The sequence below is a fragment of the Haliotis rubra genome, unplaced genomic scaffold, assembly GCF_003918875.1.
Source record: "Haliotis rubra isolate DU_JTF1 unplaced genomic scaffold, ASM391887v1 Scf845, whole genome shotgun sequence".
Lineage (NCBI taxonomy): Eukaryota > Metazoa > Mollusca > Gastropoda > Lepetellida > Haliotidae > Haliotis > Haliotis rubra.
The window spans coordinates 89,420-111,369 of record NW_025767574.1 but is presented as its reverse complement, the minus strand read 5'-3'; the positions used below and the strand labels follow the sequence as shown (position 1 = coordinate 111,369).

Here is a 21,950-nt window from a genome sequence, read left to right as displayed (position 1 = left end):
TCACACAATGTACCCATGTGGGAAATCGGCTTGATGAGCGAACGCTTCAACCACCAATCTACCCCACCCGCCCCAAATGTGTTCGATTTTCCTTAGAGGGGCCACTGTAACGATGGGATTAATGCAGAAGGGTGCCCATTTTCTAGAAATAACACAGACGTTACCTCTTTGCACTATGCACGTCATATGTATCACTTTAATTTTATTCACAGGTGGGTAAATAGTTGGAAACAAATTGGCATTATTTAGCTTTATATAATTATATCAAATACTCAAATGGAAGAAACTTTATTCTTTGATTATTCATGGGCATAACAACAACTGAACAAGCAGGAAGAGGAGCACCATTTACGCCCATAGGGATGCCAGTTTCTTTTCTATATGTTCAATCCCAAGTGAATCTGCGATATGAGGAAATCCATCATTTGACATATTATTTCCAGTAAGCATACCTTAGCAACTACAATTGAATCAACCTGTACTTTGAAATGTAGCTAAACCACGTTTTTTGACAGTCCACCCATGATGTAAAGTTATTCTGTTTGTCATGTGAGAAAGTTGTTTATAGTGTTCTTTCATCGTATCCCAATTGCGCAGGTCGATGCTCATGCTGTTGATCACTGGATTGACTGGTCCAGACTCGATTATTTACAGACCGCCGCCATATATCTGGAATATTGCTGAGTGCGGCGTTTAACATCAAACCATGTTATGAAACAAATTAACATGCAGGCATCTGGACCTGGATGTCACCTTGATGTAATTTGATAGACTAGAGTACAGAGGAACAAAATGTAGGTAAGCACATCGCCTTCTAGATCAACCGCGTGAGAATAGATGCCCCATCATCATTATAGACGACGCCAGTGTGAGAGTACCGTATCTGGGAGGGACTGTGTGACTGCAAAAGCCGGGTTCTAGCGGAATTACATGCTTACCCTGACCTGGTGTTAGCACTGATTTTAAGTGATTGATTCATGTAATTGTGATCGATATTTGTCTTTTACCCCTAATGGAATCTGAGTATCCTCTGGACTTGACGTTTTTAACTGTGTATGACTTTACAACAGCTATGGAAGGCTTTCTGTGCTTCTATATCTAAGAAGCAGCTTGATGCACACTGTGATGGTTTAGAACAGATTCGTGGGCAAACTCAATACTAACACATATTCTACCGTCCACCGGTCAGAAAATGTTGAGTCTAAGTCTTTACTACATCTGATGCTCATAGTTTCGCAGTCCTAGTCGTTAAACAACAAGAAATACTTGATCATTGATTGACAGTTTATTCGATTGTGTTTGATAACAACTGTACAAAGTTTAGGCTTTGGCGGCATACCATGTCAGTCAAAATGATGCTGTGGTTTTGTCTAGTGTGACTGAAAGAAAAACATAGAAAGAATTGTATATCGTTACATATTGTTGCTGATAGTTTTAAACATACCACTAAATGCAATTAACATGTAAATTGGATAGATCACACTGACCTCTAATCAATTAAATATTAAGCAATCTGTCAATTAACTGGGTACTTAGACACATCTGTTTTAAGGGTTTTTTTTAGTTAAACTTTAACTCTCAAATAGTGAAACGTTAAATTTCACCTCTGCCATAGAACATATCACCAACAGTTACATACCTGGACTATCTTTTGGCAACAGTTGGCACAGATTTCACACACAGTGGCATCATGTAGGGTCTGTGGTTTGTAGAACGCCACAGCCTGGTGTGCTGAAGATGAGAGTACCACCGTCATCATTATCATCATCCATACACGGGATTAATATGTAATAGTAAACATATCAAAGATATAACAATCAAGCCTGTAAGGGTGTGACGTTTGACAACACTGCTAATATGATGACAAGCCATATTCAGTGACCTTATCGATGCATCACCGATTAGAATCAAATTAGAAATATGTGTAACATACTTGGCTCATAATAGTCAAAGACATGGATGGGCGACGCCTGTAGCTTAGCAACCAGACCATTCCTTCTGCCGGTGAACCTGATGCACGTTTCGCTGCTTTCAAGCTGGAAACATATTACATAATTCTTGAAATACTGCAGTTCAAAACAGATATTAGTTGTCAACAATTTGATCTTCATCAAGTTATTAGATTCTAGGAATCCTGTTGGTTGAATGTGAGTCATGAAACTTGTTCAGGCAACCCTTTGTAGAACATCACTGTATGTGTAAAACGAATATGTATATATCATATCAAAGCACATTTGACGCCAATTGCATTTTATAATATTTAACTACAAACAAAATTATGGTTACTAACATGGCTGAAGTAGAAGACAAAGTTCTTGCCCAGCAGTTCGGATCGCTGTAAGTTGCGGATGTCATTCAGTGACTCCATATCCGGTTCAAAGCCTGATGGGACGGTGATCTCGACTACGGCCATGTTGTTAGTTCTCGATTTGGTGTAACTGTTGAATAAAGAACAACACAAAAATGATATATTAGTGTTGAAAACAAATGTTTAAATGCATGTTTTTCGTGTAAGAATATATGCAGATTTGTCTAATGAATCGAACGATGTAATCTAAGGATATATATGCAGATATAACAGGCAACATCCACCTATCAGAAGTACAATCCCTCGGTAAATCAATTAGCAATGAGTGAGAGGAGATAGGCATTTTGAGACAGTAGGGCTGCAGTTTGCAGGGTCAAACAGGCATAGGCTCAACAAAATAATTGCTATTACTGATGAGAAACACTCCTAAATGATGGTTATGGCCATTGTATCTCACCCAAACCAACCCTCCATCAAAAGCTTTCACATAATGTCCGTACCTGACACAGGCCCTGAGTGTGTACATGTTCAGTGTCTCGATCTCTATGTCTTGGCTGATATCAAAGTATTGCTCCTCTACTGGCTTTTCAACGTTGAAGAAAGATGCAATCTGTGGAAAACGAAATATCCTGTCATGATTTCAAACCTGTTTAAAATAATCAAACGTTCCAATGAGCTTTTTAGATGAATATAATGAGAAAGATGAATCCAGAAATGAAGTAATGATCAAGGATTCGGGTGCTCTGATTTTGGTACAAGCTTCATTGGACACTAATCAAGTGAGTCATCGGGCGCCCATGGGCAGATGGAAAACTCTGTTGGTTAAGTCATCAAACGTTAAGCTTATTTTTACAGCTAAATGGTATAGAAAAGTGTTATCCAAGATACAAACCTCAAGGTATCCGACTCCGTGTCCTTGGGCATTTACGTTGAAAGTACCAGTGAATTCACTGGCCTGAAAGAGGAAAATGGCTTTGTAAATTGTGAAAGCATTTACCACGTTAAAAAGATTCTTTAATGACAGAATAATGTTACCATGATTTTGAAGTTACAGTATGTTGCATGGTATTGATGTTAAATAATGTCATAACTTACATCAGTAGCTTGAAGGTCAAGGGCGTTCTTGGCATTGATTTCAAAATGTTTACTGAATTTCCCAGAACTGACATCGGCGCTGATTTTGAAGGAATCTGAGTTGATGACGGTGGCAAATGCAGAAAGGGCGTCGAGAGCAACAACAGTATCCTGGAAATTATATGCACAAAACATTATTACTTTGTAAATGAAATCATAGAAAAAGAATGGTGAATTTAAGTTAATTCATGCTGCGTTCACATAATACTGTGTACTATGTCATTTATCATATTCTTCTCTTTTTTCATTTAAATGAAATCATGTTTGCTATACCTGAGTGGAAACGAAGCCACCATTGGGATTCCTGGTGGAAATGAGCCATTTCATGACAGACAGGCCTTTGACAAAGTCCTTCCTGAGAGCATATGTCTTCAGAGCGTAGCCTGTTGTCTCAATGTCGATGGCGTCAGCGTATTGGTGATATGGTCTCCAGTAGCTGGATCTGGTGTGGGTGTATCTCTCCCAGAACATCATGTCGTCTGTGGAGGTTACAAATTGATTTTAGCAGTGAATTCTTTATTTAAGGTTTAGGTGTTTATGATATGACACTTAATAAGCTTGGTATTTTGATAAGGAAGCGGGAGATTATATGGGTAATTGATCCATTGAGGCTTTACAAGACTGCACACATATGCATATTTCGGTTTTTGACATGCTCTAGTTACTACTGAGCCCAATTACCTTTGGTTTTCGAAACATGTTCAAGTTTCTTGAAGGCATCTTCAGCAAAAATGCTACCTGCTTTGGTTAGGGCATGGGTAGCGATTGCGATAGTGTAGGCATCATCAAACCGTATAATGTTGAACTCAAGGAAGGCACTGGCGCGGAGCAAAGTGTCGTTCAAGTTGTGAGCATTCACCTGAAGAAAATGCATACATGACAAATTAATATTAGGTAGTTTAAATGTGACCACAAGGGAACTATTGGCGGTTCGAGAATGAAAAGAAAAATCAGAAAGGCTGAAACGTACCCCTTCCAAACCGCGGACTTCAAGCAGAGCATCCAGAACAAATGCTGTCAGGGCGTATCCGTGTCCAGATCCTCCCTACAATAGAGACGTGATGATCATCAGCTTAATCCCACGTTAACAATTTAAATGTGTTATATATAAAGAAATAACAGTTTACCAGACAGGTATGACAGTTGCAAAATAAACATACTTTCTAGGAATTATTTGGCAAATGGAAAATTTAGATCAGAGTGGTTAAATTGGCATCTCTTGTTGAAGAAAGGAAAAGTGGTCACGGAATAGTGGTATGAATTGTGTAAGGAATGTTCAGCTCTCCTGATCTGATGGTGCAATCGTTTACGTTGACGTTTGGAAAAAAGTGAAGGGGGTGTAGATAAATTTACTAGACGAATGCATAGTTAACATGATGGGCTTACTTAGTTAAGTAATTAGAAATCTCGATGAAGACTCCTCAGTTGTGCATGAATGAAAAACAGTCCCCGATAAACCTTTCACATGTGACCTGAGAGTTCACGGTTATAAAATCAAAAGAACCTTGAAAGAAATATACATTTTCTCACCACCTACGTCTGCGTTGCAAGGGTATTCCTATTTGTAAACTTACCTGTAGGCTAGAGCTGTGCACGTAACCGTTCTCATGGAAGTCACCATTGGTGTTTTGCCTGCCCATAAGCCAGTTGGCAGCACGGGCAATGATTTGGTCATCAATGTAGACATACTGACGAGCCTGGATGAAAGTTTTCACAACAAATGCTGTCAGCCTGAAAGAAATGAACAAAATGTCCAGTCAACTTACATTTACCTTACATTCTGCAAAATACGTGCCTTTCAGAAATATATTTAAATCAAATTCTTAGCTTTAGACTGCACCTACCAGGTGCTTCCGTAGTAGTCGCTGTTCCCCCAGATGGAGTAGGAGCCATCATTGTGTTGGTAGCTCAACTCACGCTGGAAACCTGAGAAAAATTAACAGATGCCGATGAGTCTTTAAGATATTCACATTATGTCAAACTTATCAATATTGGACTATTTTTCCTCGATAAATGAATCAATGCAAATGAATATCTTTGATTTACATTTCTTCATATTATTTCCAATTAGATAATGTTCTTCAGTAATCCAGACTATTTCATGACAATATTGTATTATTTTCAACTTTTTCAGCATATTTGCAGTGACTCAAACGAACTTATTGTAGCTTGATGATTACCTTCCTCCATGAATGGAATGACCTTCTGTTCAATTTTGGCGTCATATTTCTTGGCACTGACAAGGTAGTTGGAGATGTAGACATCAGGAGCTAGTCCCATCATGTTCTGTTCCCCACAGCCAGTGGGCATCTTCAGAAGGCTGTCCAGGCCATCGAGGCTGGGACTCACCACGTCGCCTTTAACATACAGTACACATTGATACCATGTAAAGTGATAAATGAGGTGTCCATCACTTGTGAGCGATAAGGGAAAATTCATGTTATCTCTCGATGTTCTCGATGTTATCTCTCGATGTTCTCCTTGTATAGGATTTTGCAGTTGCCGTTATGAAGTTTGGAAATTCACGTTTGCAATGAATAAAAGATAAACGTCACCATTTAGCAGTCCTTCAATAGTTCAAACCTTTAAAACAAAATCGTATAAAAATCCCTCCGTTTTATACACATCAAGAAAAAGAATGGGATCAGTATGTGAGAGAAACACACTTACCAAAAGCCCTGACTCTTGCTTTCTGTGAGTCTTTTACGATGTAGTTTGGCAGAGGGATGGACAGAGTTTTGTTGTAGGTGTTGCCAGACAGGAGATCGATGGTGACAGGGAAGTTAGTCTCCTTTCTGATACCTTCCGGCTAAATGGGATTAAAATACGTGAATGATGGTAAGGAGTATTTGTTAATGTGGTCTAATAATTGGAGTTTATGAGATGGACAAGCATCGACTCCATTACGGTCCTGAGGAAGAATCCCTGCAACCCATCCTAAGAGCCACCTGGAACTTTTACATTGTCAAGATGAGTGATTTTATGGATTCCATTCTCCCGTAATGATGTGGATCGTTGTTCAATCCACCAATCACCACTGGTCTGTCACCGCCATGATACAGCTTAATAAAGACCGTAGCATGAAACATACCAGCTCGAATAACAATGAGATAAACCAATATGCACGTATTTTGAAACACGGTAACATAGATACAGTGCCCACTACAGGGAAGAGTGAGTGTGTTTAGTTTTACGCCGCACTCCGCAATATTCCAGCTATATGGCGGCGGTCTGTAAATAATCAACTCTGGAACAGATAATCCAGTGATTAACAGCCTGAGCATCAATATACGCAACTTGGTATCAACCAAGTCTGCGAACCTGACCACCCGATCCCGTTAGTCGTCTGTTACGACAAGCATGGGTTACTGAAGATCAATTCTAACCCGATCTTCTCTGTAGAACAACAGAGACTACAGGGAAGAACAAAGAGAATTTGCAAATGACATCAATAATCGTCTATTGCATACGACACGCACCTCCACTGTGATCTTTCTCTGAACGGCATCAGCAGCAGCAGTAGAACGGGCAGACACCTGGATGTCAAGTTGTCCCAGGGTGGTAGGGACGATGGGAAAGTCCACAGTCATTGCATCACCAGAGGCAACCTGAAGGACGTCATACTCTTACAAATGCAATAGAACTATCCAGCAATACAAAAGTTTCTTAATGGCAAGACAAATGGACCGATTAAGTTCCATATGATAACATGATCTATACTGAGATTTAAAGAGAATATTTCATAAAGGGAAGTAAGAAAGTAGCAGTGCAAGGATGTACTCACGCGAACTGTTTTGACTTGGTCTGCAGAGAATGCCTTGAGACTTGCAGTGGACGGATCATACTGGATGTTGTCATACTCGCTGGACTTCTTCATTGTCACCATTACCTAGTAGGAATAATTCAGGTATAGGGTTTCTTACAGAGTTACAGAAAACAGGTACTATAACTATCAAAATATATAATCAGTTCACTGACTTTGTGGGTTGGGTTCACTTCAACAGGACTACGTCTGGAAAGAGTGCAGTTCAAAGAAACAGAAAATACATCACTTTACATTTCACTCGTTGATCTGATATCGTTCAATTATTGCCAAATACCACATTTCCGTCTACTGAGTATCCATCTGAACCAGAATCAAGACCTGGCAACAAAGCTTCAAAGTTACAAAAGGTATCCACACAACACTCTATGAAAGAGGGATGACCTCAACTTTCTAATAGTGTCAATAGTTGAGCAATATTTCAGCAGCTCCGGCCTTTGGTTTGTACATGAATTTTTTTAGATACAATTGACAATCTTTTTCAACAAAAATTGCAAAGTGTAGCATGAAACACTCTTTCAAAAGTTGTTTGATTAAGGTTACAACATTCAAAGCTCTGTTTGAAGCTAAAAACGTTTTATGGCGGACATGAGGAGAACATTTGACCAACTTTATGACCACGTTGAACTGTGGCATGTGAGTTTGATTTTGTCTTTGTATTTGACGGGGGTTCATGGCCGGGAAGGCTAAAGTCGTGACGCTTCTCGGTTCAGTGAGCGTAGCCTTCGCGGTACTTGCAATGCAATGATATGGCTGAATGAACACGGCGCGCCTCGCTGGGAGGCTCTGACAAATTATTGAATTGGATGTTAAAAATTCATAAACGTAGTTTACAAATACGTGACCTTTGCACCATGCTACTTACAACCTCTTATTCCAACTTTCGATTTTTTCGAAATACATATTTGCAATTATTGATAATTAAATACATCTGAAATACAAACGCCACTTAAATAAAGTTGTAAACAAGCGAAGAAGCTAAACACTCTACTATAACAATGTTTTGAAAAGAAATCTATCTATTTCCGACATGGCTTATGCTTCCTGACACCGTATCTTTATCTTTGGCGGTACTCCCCTACTCCCTTGGAAATTAGCTCTCCAGGGAAATCCGAAATACATGTATACATTTTAGCCTTCCCGGGACATCTGAAAAATAAATTTTAGCCTTCCCGGCACGACACCGTGACGGGTGCTATCAATGGGGCAGGGTATTCGATAGTGATCGCACATGGCATAGTCGAGAGAATACAGTGGAGATATATTACGGTTATATTGTCGGGAAATCACGTAACTGGAATTAGATTTTCTGTATTTTCAAAATCATAGTCCCCACGGTCCCTAGTATGGTGACGTACCTTCAGTCGCTGGTGATCTCCAGGCCGTTTTTAGATTGTATTGTCCATAACAGTTTTCGCATTTTACAGTTACATGCTAGCTTTAATTCTCTTTCTGTGATAATATAGTTATTTTACTGCCCTTTGTTGGCAGGTTTTTACAATTTAATTGTGTCTATTATGAATTTATAACTTTTAAGTGACGATATGGCTGAAGTATTGCCAATGTGACTATTAATTTTTACTCATTCACTCACTCAGAATTGTGGGACTCACATCGAGATCAGTCTGCAGATAGTTGAAGACGCTGGCCTGAACCACAACTTGCTCACCACGGATAACAGACATTGGGACATCAACGCTCACAAAAAATGGACGGAAAACCTTCATCTGAAAAACAAAACATGTTACACATATAAATATAAGATACTATTTCAATTGGTTGCCTTAACATAAAACATTCCAATAGTCAAAATTGTCTCTAAATGTAAAAATGTAAACCAATTGCGGTTTGCTAAAATAGGAAATAAAATTTACATTCTTGCAAAAATATACAAAAATTATTTAAATGTGATTGAAACAAAGATTTCTTTTATGTTTTGCAGTATCTACCTTGGATGCGGAGTCTGTTACTCCGAGCCCGGACACTGGGTTAACTGCGAATGCTGTAGCCAACCATGACGTTATGGTGTCGGGGACAGTTGCAGATATGCTTGCAATGCCATTGGAACTGAGGGAAAGATGCGCAATGTCAATGAGGAACGAATTCTTCAACATCAGTTTAAACCGCGTTTATAACGAACACGCGGTGGTGGGGTAGCCTAGTCGTTATTGCGTTCGCTACAGACACGGGTTCGATTCCCAAAAGGGTACAATGTGTGAAGGCCATTTCTGGTGTCCCCCGCCGCGATATTGCTGGAATATTGCTAAAAGCGGCGTAAAACAGCACTCACTCACTCACTATAACGAACACGAACTGTCGGATGTGAGAAGCTAAGGTGTTTAGTACCGTCCACTTGCTATATGTTTAAGTCGAAGCGAACTACGGTTAAAAGTAAATTTAGCGGCCCTTGCAGTTCATAACTGTTTACTTTATATTTTTGTATGTTGATGAAACTGTTGGCTGGATCGTATCATATCAATTCAGTGGCATGTCTTGCTTGACTGTGTTGAATATTCCATCACAAGGGATAACTATTTAAAATCACGAACTATGAAGGATCTTTAAGATCAGTTTTCATTAAATTCTTGCATTTTTATAAGAAATAGATTTGTTAAGCAACTTGTAAATAGATAAATCTTTTATGATTGGAAGTTTGAATTAATAACTCAGATTGTTAGTGGCTGTATCCTCAAAGGGGGTTAAAGTACTGTAAAATTATTGTCCTCCTGAGAGGGTACGTAAGTCCCATAACATTCAAGTTAAATTAAACTTTCGACTTTTTTAATCGTATAATTTGTGCGATTTGAATATATGGCTAGATTTGTCTCAATTGCTAGCGGCTGAAGGGATGATGTAAATCAAGCTAGGGCCCATGCAGGAAGCAACTATACTGTAGTTCCCCATTGTCTCTAGTATAGTGATCTACCTTCAGTCGTTGGCAATCCTAGCCTGTTTTTATATTGTATTGTCATTTATAGTTTAAATGTTTTAGATTTAATTACTAGTTTTAAATTCATCTCTGTGATAATCTAATTATTTTACTGTCCTTCGTTGACAGTTTATTTATAATTTACCATTAATTAATATGTATACCAATAAATTGTTCTCGTCACGATATGGCTGAAATATTGCCGATGTGACGATAAATTTTAACTCACTCACTCACACTCAATTCAGTGTATCAGAAGTTGCATTCCACAACGAATTGACATATATACTTAGAGTGTTTGTTTTTACTGCCGCGTCAGCAATATGACGTAGATAATGATTACTGTATATAATGATGACTGTATATAATCGAGTCTGCACCAGACAACCCAGTGATTGACATAATGAGCATTGATCTGTATGTTTGGGATACGTCATACATCGACCAAGTCAGCGAACCTGACCACCCAATCCCGTTAGTCGCCACTTACAACAAGCATGGAATGTTGAAGACCAATTCTAATCCGGACCTCCACGGTATTTACATTCATACAGTGCCTTCCACTATAAAGTTTGTTTTTCACAGATACTTGTAAACATGTTTCATTTTTACATATGTATCTTATGTGTGTTTCGAGCAAGATGGTCAGATTTAGAAACATATCTTACCCAATGGTCGTGTTGGTCCATAGCCATGTTTCAGGGAAGAAGTTCCTTACTCTTCCCACTTCCTTCAATGGTTGCTGAGGGTTGATGACTCCGGATGGCTTTGGGTTCACGCTGGTCATATGGTGCATCGCGGGAAGAGCTGTTGGGATTGGCATGCCGTTCAGGAAGCCATTCGGGTAAGGCGTCGGACCCATGTAGGGTGTTGCACCCGGCATGGGTGTGTAGCCGATAGGTGCAAACGTGTTATAATGATAGCCAGGAGTGGACACTGAAAAGAAAAAAGGAGTATGTTTTAAAATCACAGAATCACAGCAAATTCACAGAAAATGGCTTATACATTGTACCCATATGAGGAATTGAACCCCGACCTTACGGGCAAACGTATTCACCATTAGGCTACCCCTCCGTCTCTCATAGAAAAAAATGATTTTAAATTGCGACCACTATGAAATTTGCAACATCCAGTGTTAGAATGACAGTCATTGGTAGGCACTGAACTTAAAAACATTAGATCCCAGTAGACTATGAACTATGAGAATTGAAGAATGATTGTTGAAAGGGAAATGATTGTAAATCAATTATAATCCACAGCTTGAAAACATCATCAGGTGCGCAGAAAAACTGCTGTTTGTAAATGAATTGAAGCTATCCGACTAGATCCCTCCAGAAAGAATAACAGGAGCATGGACTTCATTTTTGGAAATTCGAATTCAATTTGATTCAGTCATACTTAAAATTCGTGCAGCTTCCTGTTATTTGTCTACCTGTAATCTGAATGTGAATGTAGTTTATGTTTGTAAATCTTCTGCAACTACAATGTTAATGGTATTTTTTGCTTTGGTATTTTCCATACCAGATCCATGGCCGTAATCAATGCCGCTGGGATTGTATGGGATGGTGGCATCAGTGTAGATTGCAACATTGGCATCCTGTAACGATAGTGAATAGGAATATGGTGAACATTGCATTTTCAATTTCTAGTTATGAGGCTGTAACACCTTAATTCATTTGGAAAACTATTAGAAATATGTCAGCGTGTGCATTCATGTGGAAACGATGTCGGTGGAGAATATTTGTTGATATAATTACTACCGCCACACATTCTTCTTCCATCATCTTCTCCAACAAATAATTTCTTTGGAAAAGTGAGTAAGTTTGATTTAAGTCACATCGGCAGTATTTCAGCCTTATTGTGACTTGATCAAGTTATATGATTTCAAGCAATACATTTCAAACTAAAACCCGTCAACCAAGGACAGTAAAATAACTAAATGATCACAGATAAAGGTCTAAAACTAGTATGTAAGTATTAAAATGTGACTGCTCACTGCAACCTAAAACCCGGTTATATATCACCAGGAAAGTGTCAAGCTACATGTGGAACTCATTACATAGCACATTATGTGTGTGCAGATATCAAGTTACACATTATGTGTGTGCAGATATCAAGTTACACATGTGTGTGCAGATATCAAGTTACACATTTTGTGTGTGCAGATATCAAGTTACACAATATGTGTGTGCAGATATCAAGTTACACAATATGTGTGTGCAGATATCAAGTTACACATTATGTGTGTGCAGATATCAAGTTACACAATATGTGTGTGCAGATATCAAGCCTGAAACAATGTAAAACCTACCCTGAACACCTGACTTGCATCTGTCTCTCCTTCATAGTTGTTGCTAACTCCGCGGTTGTCATAGTACTTCAGTTCAGTCTCCACCTTTTAAGAGACACAAGTATTGTATAAGATCGTCAATGACAGTGATTCAATAATGAAATGATTGTTATGCTTCCTTGGATGTAATCTGTACATGAAGCTGCGGTTACGTTTGCTTTGTGATAAGTGTGATATATATTATTGGTATACAAACCATATCACTCGTGATGTCATTTCCGCTGGCCAAGAGAGTCACTGATTGGTCAACAACTAGCAAGCTGACCAATGACTGTGGGTCAGCTGAAACCTTGACATTAATGTCTTCATGGGGCTGAGATTCGTTCTTGCTGAACTCGAGTGCCACCTGGAAATACAATGAAATTTGTTATATATGTGTCATGGCACAAATGCGTTATAATGCACTATTCATATAACAAACGGAATATTTATTTTGTATGTGTTGTTCAATAACAACTTCTTCAACTTCTAAATGCCCATCAAGCATCTGATCCGCCATCTACATGGAGATGAATCTGTACGCCTCATGAACCTCAACATAATAAAGAAGTTGTAAATCCATACCATACGTTGTTGTGAACAACTTCTTGTCGTCAACAAATACTACAAGGTTAGCCCTTCATAATGGTGTGTTTTATGTGTGTACTCTACACCAAACAAATAACATTCTTTGATATATTCTTTCGGGACATTATAACAATTATTTCATTGTTGGCATTCTTTGTGAAGGGGTCCAAAGCAACGGGGCGTCATTTTTACTGATTGTGGCAGAAGCTTCCACCATTCATGACCCTATAGACAATGTTTTGTCACGTCGTTCAAACGTTAGATTTGATGTCTCCATTTCAGATTTAAGAATTCGCATTTCGTATTATCTCAGAAAAATAAAATAGACTGAGGGTACTATAAGAAATGTCCTATCCCAGCTCGAAATCAAGGCTTGGAGCTTACAAATGGATCAACGAAAAATCGCTGTTGCACCCAAGTCAACGCGAAAGGTTTATGTATATCTAATTTAATTAGCCTTCTGTTGTAGTCATTACCTTGTTGGTAAAAAGACCTTTCACTTCAAAGTTTGTGCTGTCTGCAATAACCTCGCCATCATCAAGGACGGAGTAGACAAGGACGCGAGCATGAGGCGCCATCTTGGGAGTGATTGGAAGAGTTAGGTTCAGGCTCTTCTTCATTCCACCATCGACATGTCCGGCAGTAACAAAGGACCCACGAGAGATGACCTTTGCAAAGCAGATTGAACATATGTGTAGGAAGGTGACCCATGAACACTGTCAACTAATCCAGAAAGTTTTCTTGTTTTCATTTAGTTTGTTTGTGTATTTTTGTTCATTTGTTTGTTTGTTGTTGTTTTGTTTTGTTGGGGTTTTTTGGGGGGTGGATGTTCCAGATTGACAATAGGAGAATACAAATTATATGTGGCAGTTCAATTATTTGTGAGAGTTAGACTTGATTACATTAATACTAACTTCATATTGTAATGTCGTCAACATATCAGTCATCAAAAACCACTTTGATTACCATATAATATCATTTATGAAAACAACACTAATTACATTACAATTATGGACTGGCGTTAAACATTTGATTAACCCATTCTGAAATTGTGAGCAACTTTGGACATTGGAGATTGGATCTATTTACCTCATACCACACTGTGTCGAGTGGCCGGGTGGAATTTATAAAGATATTGGAATCTTCGCCCGCCTGCAAATACAACAGGGACAAGTGTATTCAGAACGGAAATTACAAACATTATGAATACCCATTAGAAACGAAACATAAAATGTGTGTTTAAATATTTTGAATGTTCATATATAAAAATAAAACTATTTTACGAATAGCAGATTATATAGTTGGACTAACAGAATGATCGGTGATATAGTATACGCTTATCAGCATGGAAGTAATTTTCATTAATTATGTCTTCCAAATACATACTGTAAAATAAATATTATTTACCGTGACGTTGGTGTCGTGGATGTAGAGCTGGAGGAAGGAATCTGATGGGGAGTAGGCTTTCTTTATCGTCCATGAAATCGATGTTTCACCATAGAAGGCCTGTAAAACGCATAGAGAATTGTAAGCATCGAAACCAAAATGATTGTTTTCTTCTGGTTATCATGTGAAGCCTTGATTATAACCATCAATATGCGTCAAAACACAATGTCGTGTCGGTTAACTATTGAAATATATTACATAAAATATATTTGGGGAATAAATTATGGCCACAGTTAAAGGTGTCAGTGACATACAGCCAACAAACGCGGGAAATACACCTCGGATAAATGGAATATGTTTTTGTCTTGAAACCCTTGGCTATTACTGTTTAGTCGCTAAAGAAGGCTGCAGTAGGCTGCAACTTCTGGGCAGAGGGAGTGAGGGAAGAAACGTTAATTATCCCACAAAAACTGTACTTCTGACTTTACAAAAATGAAATTGTCAGACACCAAACACACATTGTTGGATCTTTTTTATAGTATAATAGTCTATATTAAAAACTAATATTTGATTTTGTTGATCTAAGTAAAACCATACCTAGTCGCAAAAAATCCCAACTGCGTTGTTCCCAATACGAAGTAGTCGGTCCCTAAGTAATCTTAAGAAATCCCACAAACCTCTCTTAATTTTCATTCACCACCCTGAAAGTTGTGCGTCAAGGAGAATGGATTGTTTGAGTATCACGTCTGTTGTTAAAACAAAACAGCTTTAGAAACTTAATTGACAATCTCATCACATTCTTAAATTATCACCAGCACTGCTCACCGTGATAGTAACCGAGACTGCATCCTCTGGTATCATAAGTTTGACATCTACAAGACCATCAGCAGGAACTGGGAATGTCTCTTCGGTAATACCATAGGTCCCCTGGAAGTTGGAGTCGCAGCTATGGTACTTCTCCTGGTTCGGGACTTTGATGCGGTACGTCACACATGGGTAGATGGTCACATTCTTTCTGGGTGTAGGCAGGGGCAAATCGTCTTGCAGGGAGATTTTCATCTGAAATTTAATGAAATAAAACGTTAATTGTATTAAATTTCGACATAGCAGTTCCATTTGTGTAAGCAAACTTTATTTTTTTTTTCAAAACAGTCAAACTGTATACCTGACAATTCAGTAAATGTCACATGCAGTTCTTCAAAGGCATTTAGAAATTGGTGTAGTAATACAAGACAAATCTCATAGATAACAGCTTTTTTTGTAGGACAAGAACTAGCCCAGAAACGTCGTGAGAAAGAAATAAAGAAGTTGTTATCCATACGATTTGTCTTGTATTGTCAGCAAAATGCAAAACATTTTCAGATGTCATTGGAGGCAGAAGTTACGAGGCGTGTTGAGCACAAAGATGCTTAATGCAAATACATCAAAGTTAAGCACCAGGCTACAACGTTTGTTCTAATAGAAGTTCATAACAGAAAATAAATATTGGGATGCATTCATATGGATGTCACAATGTTTTTTACCGTGCCACTGTAGATAAGGCCAGGCTTGAAATCACGAGCACTGTAGTCGAGGTATTTCATCTTGATGGCATTGCTGTAGAAGGTGGTGACCGACGAACCGTTTAGTTTCTTGCCTGTCAGAGTCTCAGTCACAAATGCCTGGATCTCCAGCTGCTTACCATTGAGGTAGGAGCTGAGGTGTTGAACCTCCACCATTGGGACCGTGAACTTACTTTCCCCATCAAGCTGTACGGAATATATATCTGAGCTATAATTTGGAGCTGTTATTTCGGCTATTTCATCTTGAATAATGACATGTCTAGTTAACGCCGCAGTAAGCTCTATTCAAGCTTTGTTCAATGAATATAGTGGCAAGTCATTAATTAGGGCTCCTTGCCTCCAGGCAGGAGACCTATTGTAATCGTTACTATTTATTATTCCGCCGTATTTTGTACCAAACATAGCTCCTAAACCAGTGGTCAGAATCGCCTCCAAAAAATCACCAAGGAACCCATAGCGCTAAAGTTGATTGCGCAATAACAAACTCTGGACATTAAGCCCAATAGCAAAAGGCTGATAATTCAAAATTAATTCAAAAATTTCAATTTCCAAAGCGATAATCTCCAAATCATTAATTGATAGGAGAATCAGATGCTTCACAAGGTCTGACTCAGCAATTTCTACATTTGGCGAGTGTTAAAAGGAAGCTTTGGGGAGCCGTCTGTAAGAAGCCAGAATCTCCTCTGGGAACATTCTGGTGTAGTTATATTTTACGTTGGATAATTGTGAGAAAAGGAACCGTATAGTATCAGATATGTTATTCACAGCATCATAATTTCTTCTTGTTGGATCCATTGGGAGGTGGTTAATCAGGGAAAATAGTAAATTCTCTACATATATATTTTAATCTCACAAAACAGTCAAAATACCTGCATTGATATATCTTAGTTTTCCTTTCAGACATAAGCATAGGAAGTAAATGTTGGAAGATACTTGAAAATAATACTGTATCCAAAAGGAATCTTTACTTAGAAACTCACGATATATAAATGCCTATTAAACACAAAATGTTCACACAGCGTATGAGCTGTGGCTGTAGAACCTTAAGTGTGTACATACCGGGAAGGACATGAGGATGGCGGGCTGCTCAGAAGAACAAGATCCAGAATAAGATCCAACAATCTTAGCATGTATTTCTGCAACACCTTTCACTCCCTCGCCGAATGTATACCTGCACAGAACAAATGACTTCTATTTCTCAATTGGACACCAAGTAAGAAATATAGCTATTTAAGAACAATAACGAATATAGCTTTTGAACCAAATAGTTGTTGAAAATAATGAATAATTTAGTCTTTCAGGGAATCAAGTGAAATCTGGTCTCAGAGTTTTATATCATTTATGAAAAGAAATCGTTTGACAATTGCACATGAACTCTTTACGATTCACTTACTTGGCACTAACTTTGCCCTTGATATCTCGATCTGTTACTAGAGCAAAACTTGGAACATCGACTGTTACTTCGAATCGTGGCAGTTCTGGATAAAAATAAAAGCGCGGATCGTAAATTAAATTGAACAACTGTATTTACCGATACCACAAACTATTTCCCATAAAATCAGAGCTGTTAAAACAGTTTACACATTCTAAGAACAATTTATTTGTATGATTTCTTGATAAAGACTTTCTGTATGTGTTTGTACATGTCGAGTTAATATTATGGGTTCCACTTACTGTAGTTTGACACCTCAAACGTTTTTTCTTCTGTCGGTCCCTGTGAAAGTAAAGTACATTTGTAACACTGTTCTTTAGTGACATGGTTATTTACGGTAATATATTTTAAAATGCCGATTGTCATTCATATAATTTCCACCACTATTTTGCCTTTTATGCAGTATGAAATCTGTTTTGTCATGAGACTGATTATTCTCTGACTTTGGCATTCTATAAATGATCGCTGTTCTGGTATCATATCATAGATATGTTATTACAATTTATCCACAAAACAACAATGATAGAATAAATTTGATTCAGGGATTGGTTGACATAAGAGCTAATGGTCACATTTAACCCGAGAAAAGCAATCATATGTTTGGCATCTTCCTCACATCGGGAATGGACACCCTGATCTTCCAATGTCCGAGGATGGGCATGGCGCTGAGTTTGAAGGACCGAGTGACGACACCAGACGGGTCTATCACTTCCTTCATCAGCATCAGCTTGTTATTGCTGGGGTCCTGCAATATAAGGAGTGATATATAAGGAGTCCCACATGGGTACAATGTGTGAAGCCCATTTATGCTGTCCCCCGCCTTGATATTGCTGGAATATTGCTAAAAGTGGCGTAAGACTAAACTCACTCACGCACTCACTCACTCACTCACTTATATAAGGTGTTTTAGTGGTCAGGAAAACTTCATCTTTATGCCTCCTTTCAATGATACAAGGACTGATACATTTACAGACTCATTTCTAAATCACCTCCAATATAAAAAATCTCCAGTATGTTCCAAGAAAACTTCTCTGTTAGCAGATGGCTAGATTCATAATAATATGATTACGAAAATAAATTAAATACGTATGTGTGTTTGAGGCAGGGTATAACAAACTTACAAACATCTCGATTGTCATGTTTCCGGTATAGGTAAGGAGGTCAGAGTACACGGCGAATGCACGGAAGTTGACTGCAACATAGGAAGTAAATACATGCAAAGTCTTGTAACAGAGATGGTACCTCACTGATTCTTTTTCAATAGATTGTTGCGTAAAGAGACTTCAAGAGTACTCAACTGATGATTGGAGAAGAAATTAATTTGAAAAACTTGGAATATATTTGCGTATATGTGCCACTCACCCAGCGATCCGGGTTTGTACATGGCCTTGTCTGTCTGGATAAATGTGGACAGGTATTTGCTGTAGTACTGCAGGTTGTAGCTTTTGACGTGTTCCTCTCCAGAGGTGGTCTCCACCTGAACCTTGAGGATGTAGTTGTCAGGCTTCAGATGTTGTGGGACCTGTGGGATATACACATGGCATTGGTGCATGAACACACAGTAGTCGTTGAGTGTTGATGGAAGATTAAATGTATTTGAAACACAAATGAAAGGGTGTTTGTCTTATTATTGTCGGATGGACTGGGGCACATAAAGAACGTTTTCCTGATTTTATGGGACATTTTGGGGTGAGTATTTTAAATTTAATTCAAAAGGGATATTGAAAACTTGTTATTGTATTTCTCTATACAATCTGAAGATATAAAGTCATTACTTGTTTCTAAATTTTTATGATTATATGTAACTCAATGCTCATTAGCATCCTTATGTACCCGAATCAGTGATCAACAGCGAAACCTGATTGACAAGATAGATACTGTAAACAGTCCTTTGTACCTCCCGACTGTGTCACAAGCACGTATTTCTTAATCGATAACAATATTCATGACACCTGGTGTTCGCAAAAGGCACTCAGGGCAAGTGTTTCCCTGAAAAACCACAGGAGCGTATCATCAGACGACAAGTGTCATCGGACTTATACCGCCATTTTGGTCAAGGTGGGTCAAATTTGGAAATGCCATCCATAAGTCCAATTTTAAACATTTGAAAGGTTTTATTGAGACCTTGAATGATTTAGCCCGGAAAATGATTGTTCATGAACACAAATAAAGTCAAACGATTTTCACTTCTTTCAGCGGCAATTGCTTGTGCTTACGGTGAGCGAGTGGCAACAGGGCTACCCAACCGCACCCTTGTGCTTATAGAAAGGGGTTTTCGGGCTATTTTGCAGGTTTGTTTGATGACAAAACACTATCTCAATTTACCTTCAGTTCCACGACGCCGGCGTCTCCTGAAAAATGCAAATTGTAAAGACAATAAGACTTATTTCATATTATCACCAGGTGTGTTTGAACGTGTCATAACAAATGATTGAGATCGCCATTTAACAGAGCAACGCACTTGATCTAGAAACATAATCTCTGTACAAACGAAGTATTTTTTTACATTTGTGTTAAAACCATTCGAAACAAACCAGGTTTAATGGTTTAAACTGGTTTCATGACCCACCACACGTGTACAAAACTAATGGCAGTTCGGGTTCATATAATATCCGTCGGCTACTTTTATGGTACAATGGCCATGACCTACCTGCCATAACACTGTCCGATGTGTTAGCATGGTCGACGTAGATTTGTTCATAGTGGTAGTAGGGGTAGTTACTCCACTCTTGTGTCTGTACACGTGCTGTTACAGTCAGGTCCTGGGTGGCGTTTAGGGAGTTGACCCCCAGACGCAGGGTTGTCGAGGGGCTGATGGTCTTCGGGGCAAGGATCAGAAAGGAGCTGCAAAAGAGAGAGATTACAAAATGAATGAACTGATTTCGATTCTTTACATACTGGAGTTCATATTTTAACGTTTCAAAACAGTAGTTGTCACGAGTCAGGGTTGACATGACAAAAATGTACAATTACCCCCGAAATAAAGTAGTTACAGTCATCTGTTTGAGTAATAGTGATATAACTCTTTCCATAATTAATTAAATACATCATGTCTACAGTACATAAGAAATATTTAACTAGACAGTTAATAATTTCTAGTTATATAATTTCTAGTTCCAGTATGTGCCCTTCTTAACCCAAGCCATATAAGTGAGTAAACGGCTTTGGTGTTTCAAAATCGGGAAAAATCGCATGTATATTATTATACTTATATTATTATACTAGAATACAAATCTGCCAATTTCGATTTTCCCAAATACGTTTCCGATTTATGATCTAAGAAACACCAAAAGAAGACTTACATAAGTCAATACCTTGCAGTAAAGTGTCTTAACTACTTACTTTTTAGCGTTTACAACGCTGATTAGTGTCAGTAGCAGTAGTTTCCACATGGTTGAGTTCCAGGTAGTGGTCGCCTCTATGAAGAACACAGTTGACCAAGGTTTAACACTGATTGCTACACAGTATTATAGTTTGACAGAAATACGTCAAAAACGAGTGATTGAACAAAAAGGGACATGCAAAGATTAAAACACAAATATTTCATATATTCTAAGCTCCAGTCTTAAGGGACAATTAAAAATTGACAGTGATATACTTCACGTATTTCAAACTGATATTAGGTTGCCAAATGATTATAGGCATATCCAAGCTGAAGAAATAGAACAATTAATTGTTTAGTTCTAAAGCTTTCGTTTATAATTAACATAATCTAAATTCACTTGCCTCATGTTGAACAAAACTAACGTAAATAGTCTTGACAATGTGCTTTTCACAGTGTCTCTTATTTAACAGTTTCAATGATTTGCAACCTACTCTCTCTTGCTGCTGTTTAAGGACTTGGTCCTGTGTTCTCTTCTTGTCTCGGCTGTTATCTATTCGTTATTGTCGCACCTGGCTTGCCGCTGTGCCCGGAACTGGCGTCAAGTATTGGTGCCTGGCTTATATAGAACACCTCCTATCTTATCTGTCCGCCCTCAGTACTGCACAGCCTACGATTGCAGACGGACGCTCTCACGCCGAGGCGTTGAAGAGAAAAACAACGCCTACTGGTAATGAAGCTTTGACGATAATTTTCAATGTTTCTACGACATGTTGGCCTATGTCCTCTATATCGTATGGGGGCGAGGGATACATGTACATTGCTACCCCTTGTTTTCTATTTTCAGAGGCGTTTTTATCTATGAGGTTGTGATAAGATTCCAGATGAAGTGACCTCGTCCTAGATAAACTGGACATGGCCACGTTGGACATAGGCGTGAGTTAATGTTTTGTTTGTTTTAGAGACTTTAGAAGATATACTGCAGGAGAGGTGATGGTCGCCTGGTACATTAACTTGTTGCATGGGTAGTCTTGCCTTAGAAGGAGCCTGCCTTTTAAATAGCAGAGGCACCGTAAGTTCTCCTGATCCCAAGTATGGTGACCTTACCTTCGTTACTGACTGGTCCCTTTGTATCAC

General features: G+C 38.5%; 1 protein-coding gene across 2 annotated transcripts; it reads right to left on the bottom strand.

The window, feature by feature from the left end:
* Nucleotides 1–1,270: 1,270 nt before the first annotated feature.
* LOC124262560 (CD109 antigen-like) lies at nucleotides 1,271–21,403 on the bottom strand. 2 transcript variants are annotated; one of them, XM_046697061.1, is made up of 37 exons: nucleotides 21,304–21,403; nucleotides 20,834–20,907; nucleotides 20,142–20,335; nucleotides 19,817–19,842; nucleotides 18,854–19,013; nucleotides 18,613–18,683; nucleotides 18,108–18,236; nucleotides 17,734–17,773; nucleotides 17,453–17,537; nucleotides 17,119–17,230; nucleotides 16,021–16,245; nucleotides 15,323–15,556; nucleotides 14,519–14,617; nucleotides 14,201–14,263; nucleotides 13,588–13,779; nucleotides 12,741–12,890; nucleotides 12,506–12,589; nucleotides 11,716–11,791; nucleotides 10,863–11,130; nucleotides 9,215–9,332; nucleotides 8,879–8,992; nucleotides 7,227–7,331; nucleotides 6,922–7,050; nucleotides 6,113–6,251; nucleotides 5,623–5,799; nucleotides 5,287–5,368; nucleotides 5,017–5,173; nucleotides 4,413–4,487; nucleotides 4,124–4,301; nucleotides 3,716–3,921; nucleotides 3,404–3,553; nucleotides 3,201–3,263; nucleotides 2,809–2,918; nucleotides 2,291–2,438; nucleotides 1,934–2,036; nucleotides 1,640–1,731; nucleotides 1,271–1,379 (listed from the first exon to the last, which is right to left on the bottom strand). In XM_046697061.1, the coding sequence occupies exons 2-37, from the start codon at nucleotides 20,881–20,883 to the stop codon at nucleotides 1,371–1,373; spliced, it is 4,413 nt and encodes a 1,470-aa protein (XP_046553017.1). In that variant the 5' UTR covers nucleotides 20,884–20,907; nucleotides 21,304–21,403; the 3' UTR covers nucleotides 1,271–1,370. The 2 variants fall into 2 exon arrangements, with proteins under 2 accessions (XP_046553017.1, XP_046553016.1); XM_046697060.1 differs by having other exon boundaries at nucleotides 20,834–20,909; nucleotides 21,308–21,403.
* Between the last annotated feature and the right edge of the window lie 547 nt (nucleotides 21,404–21,950).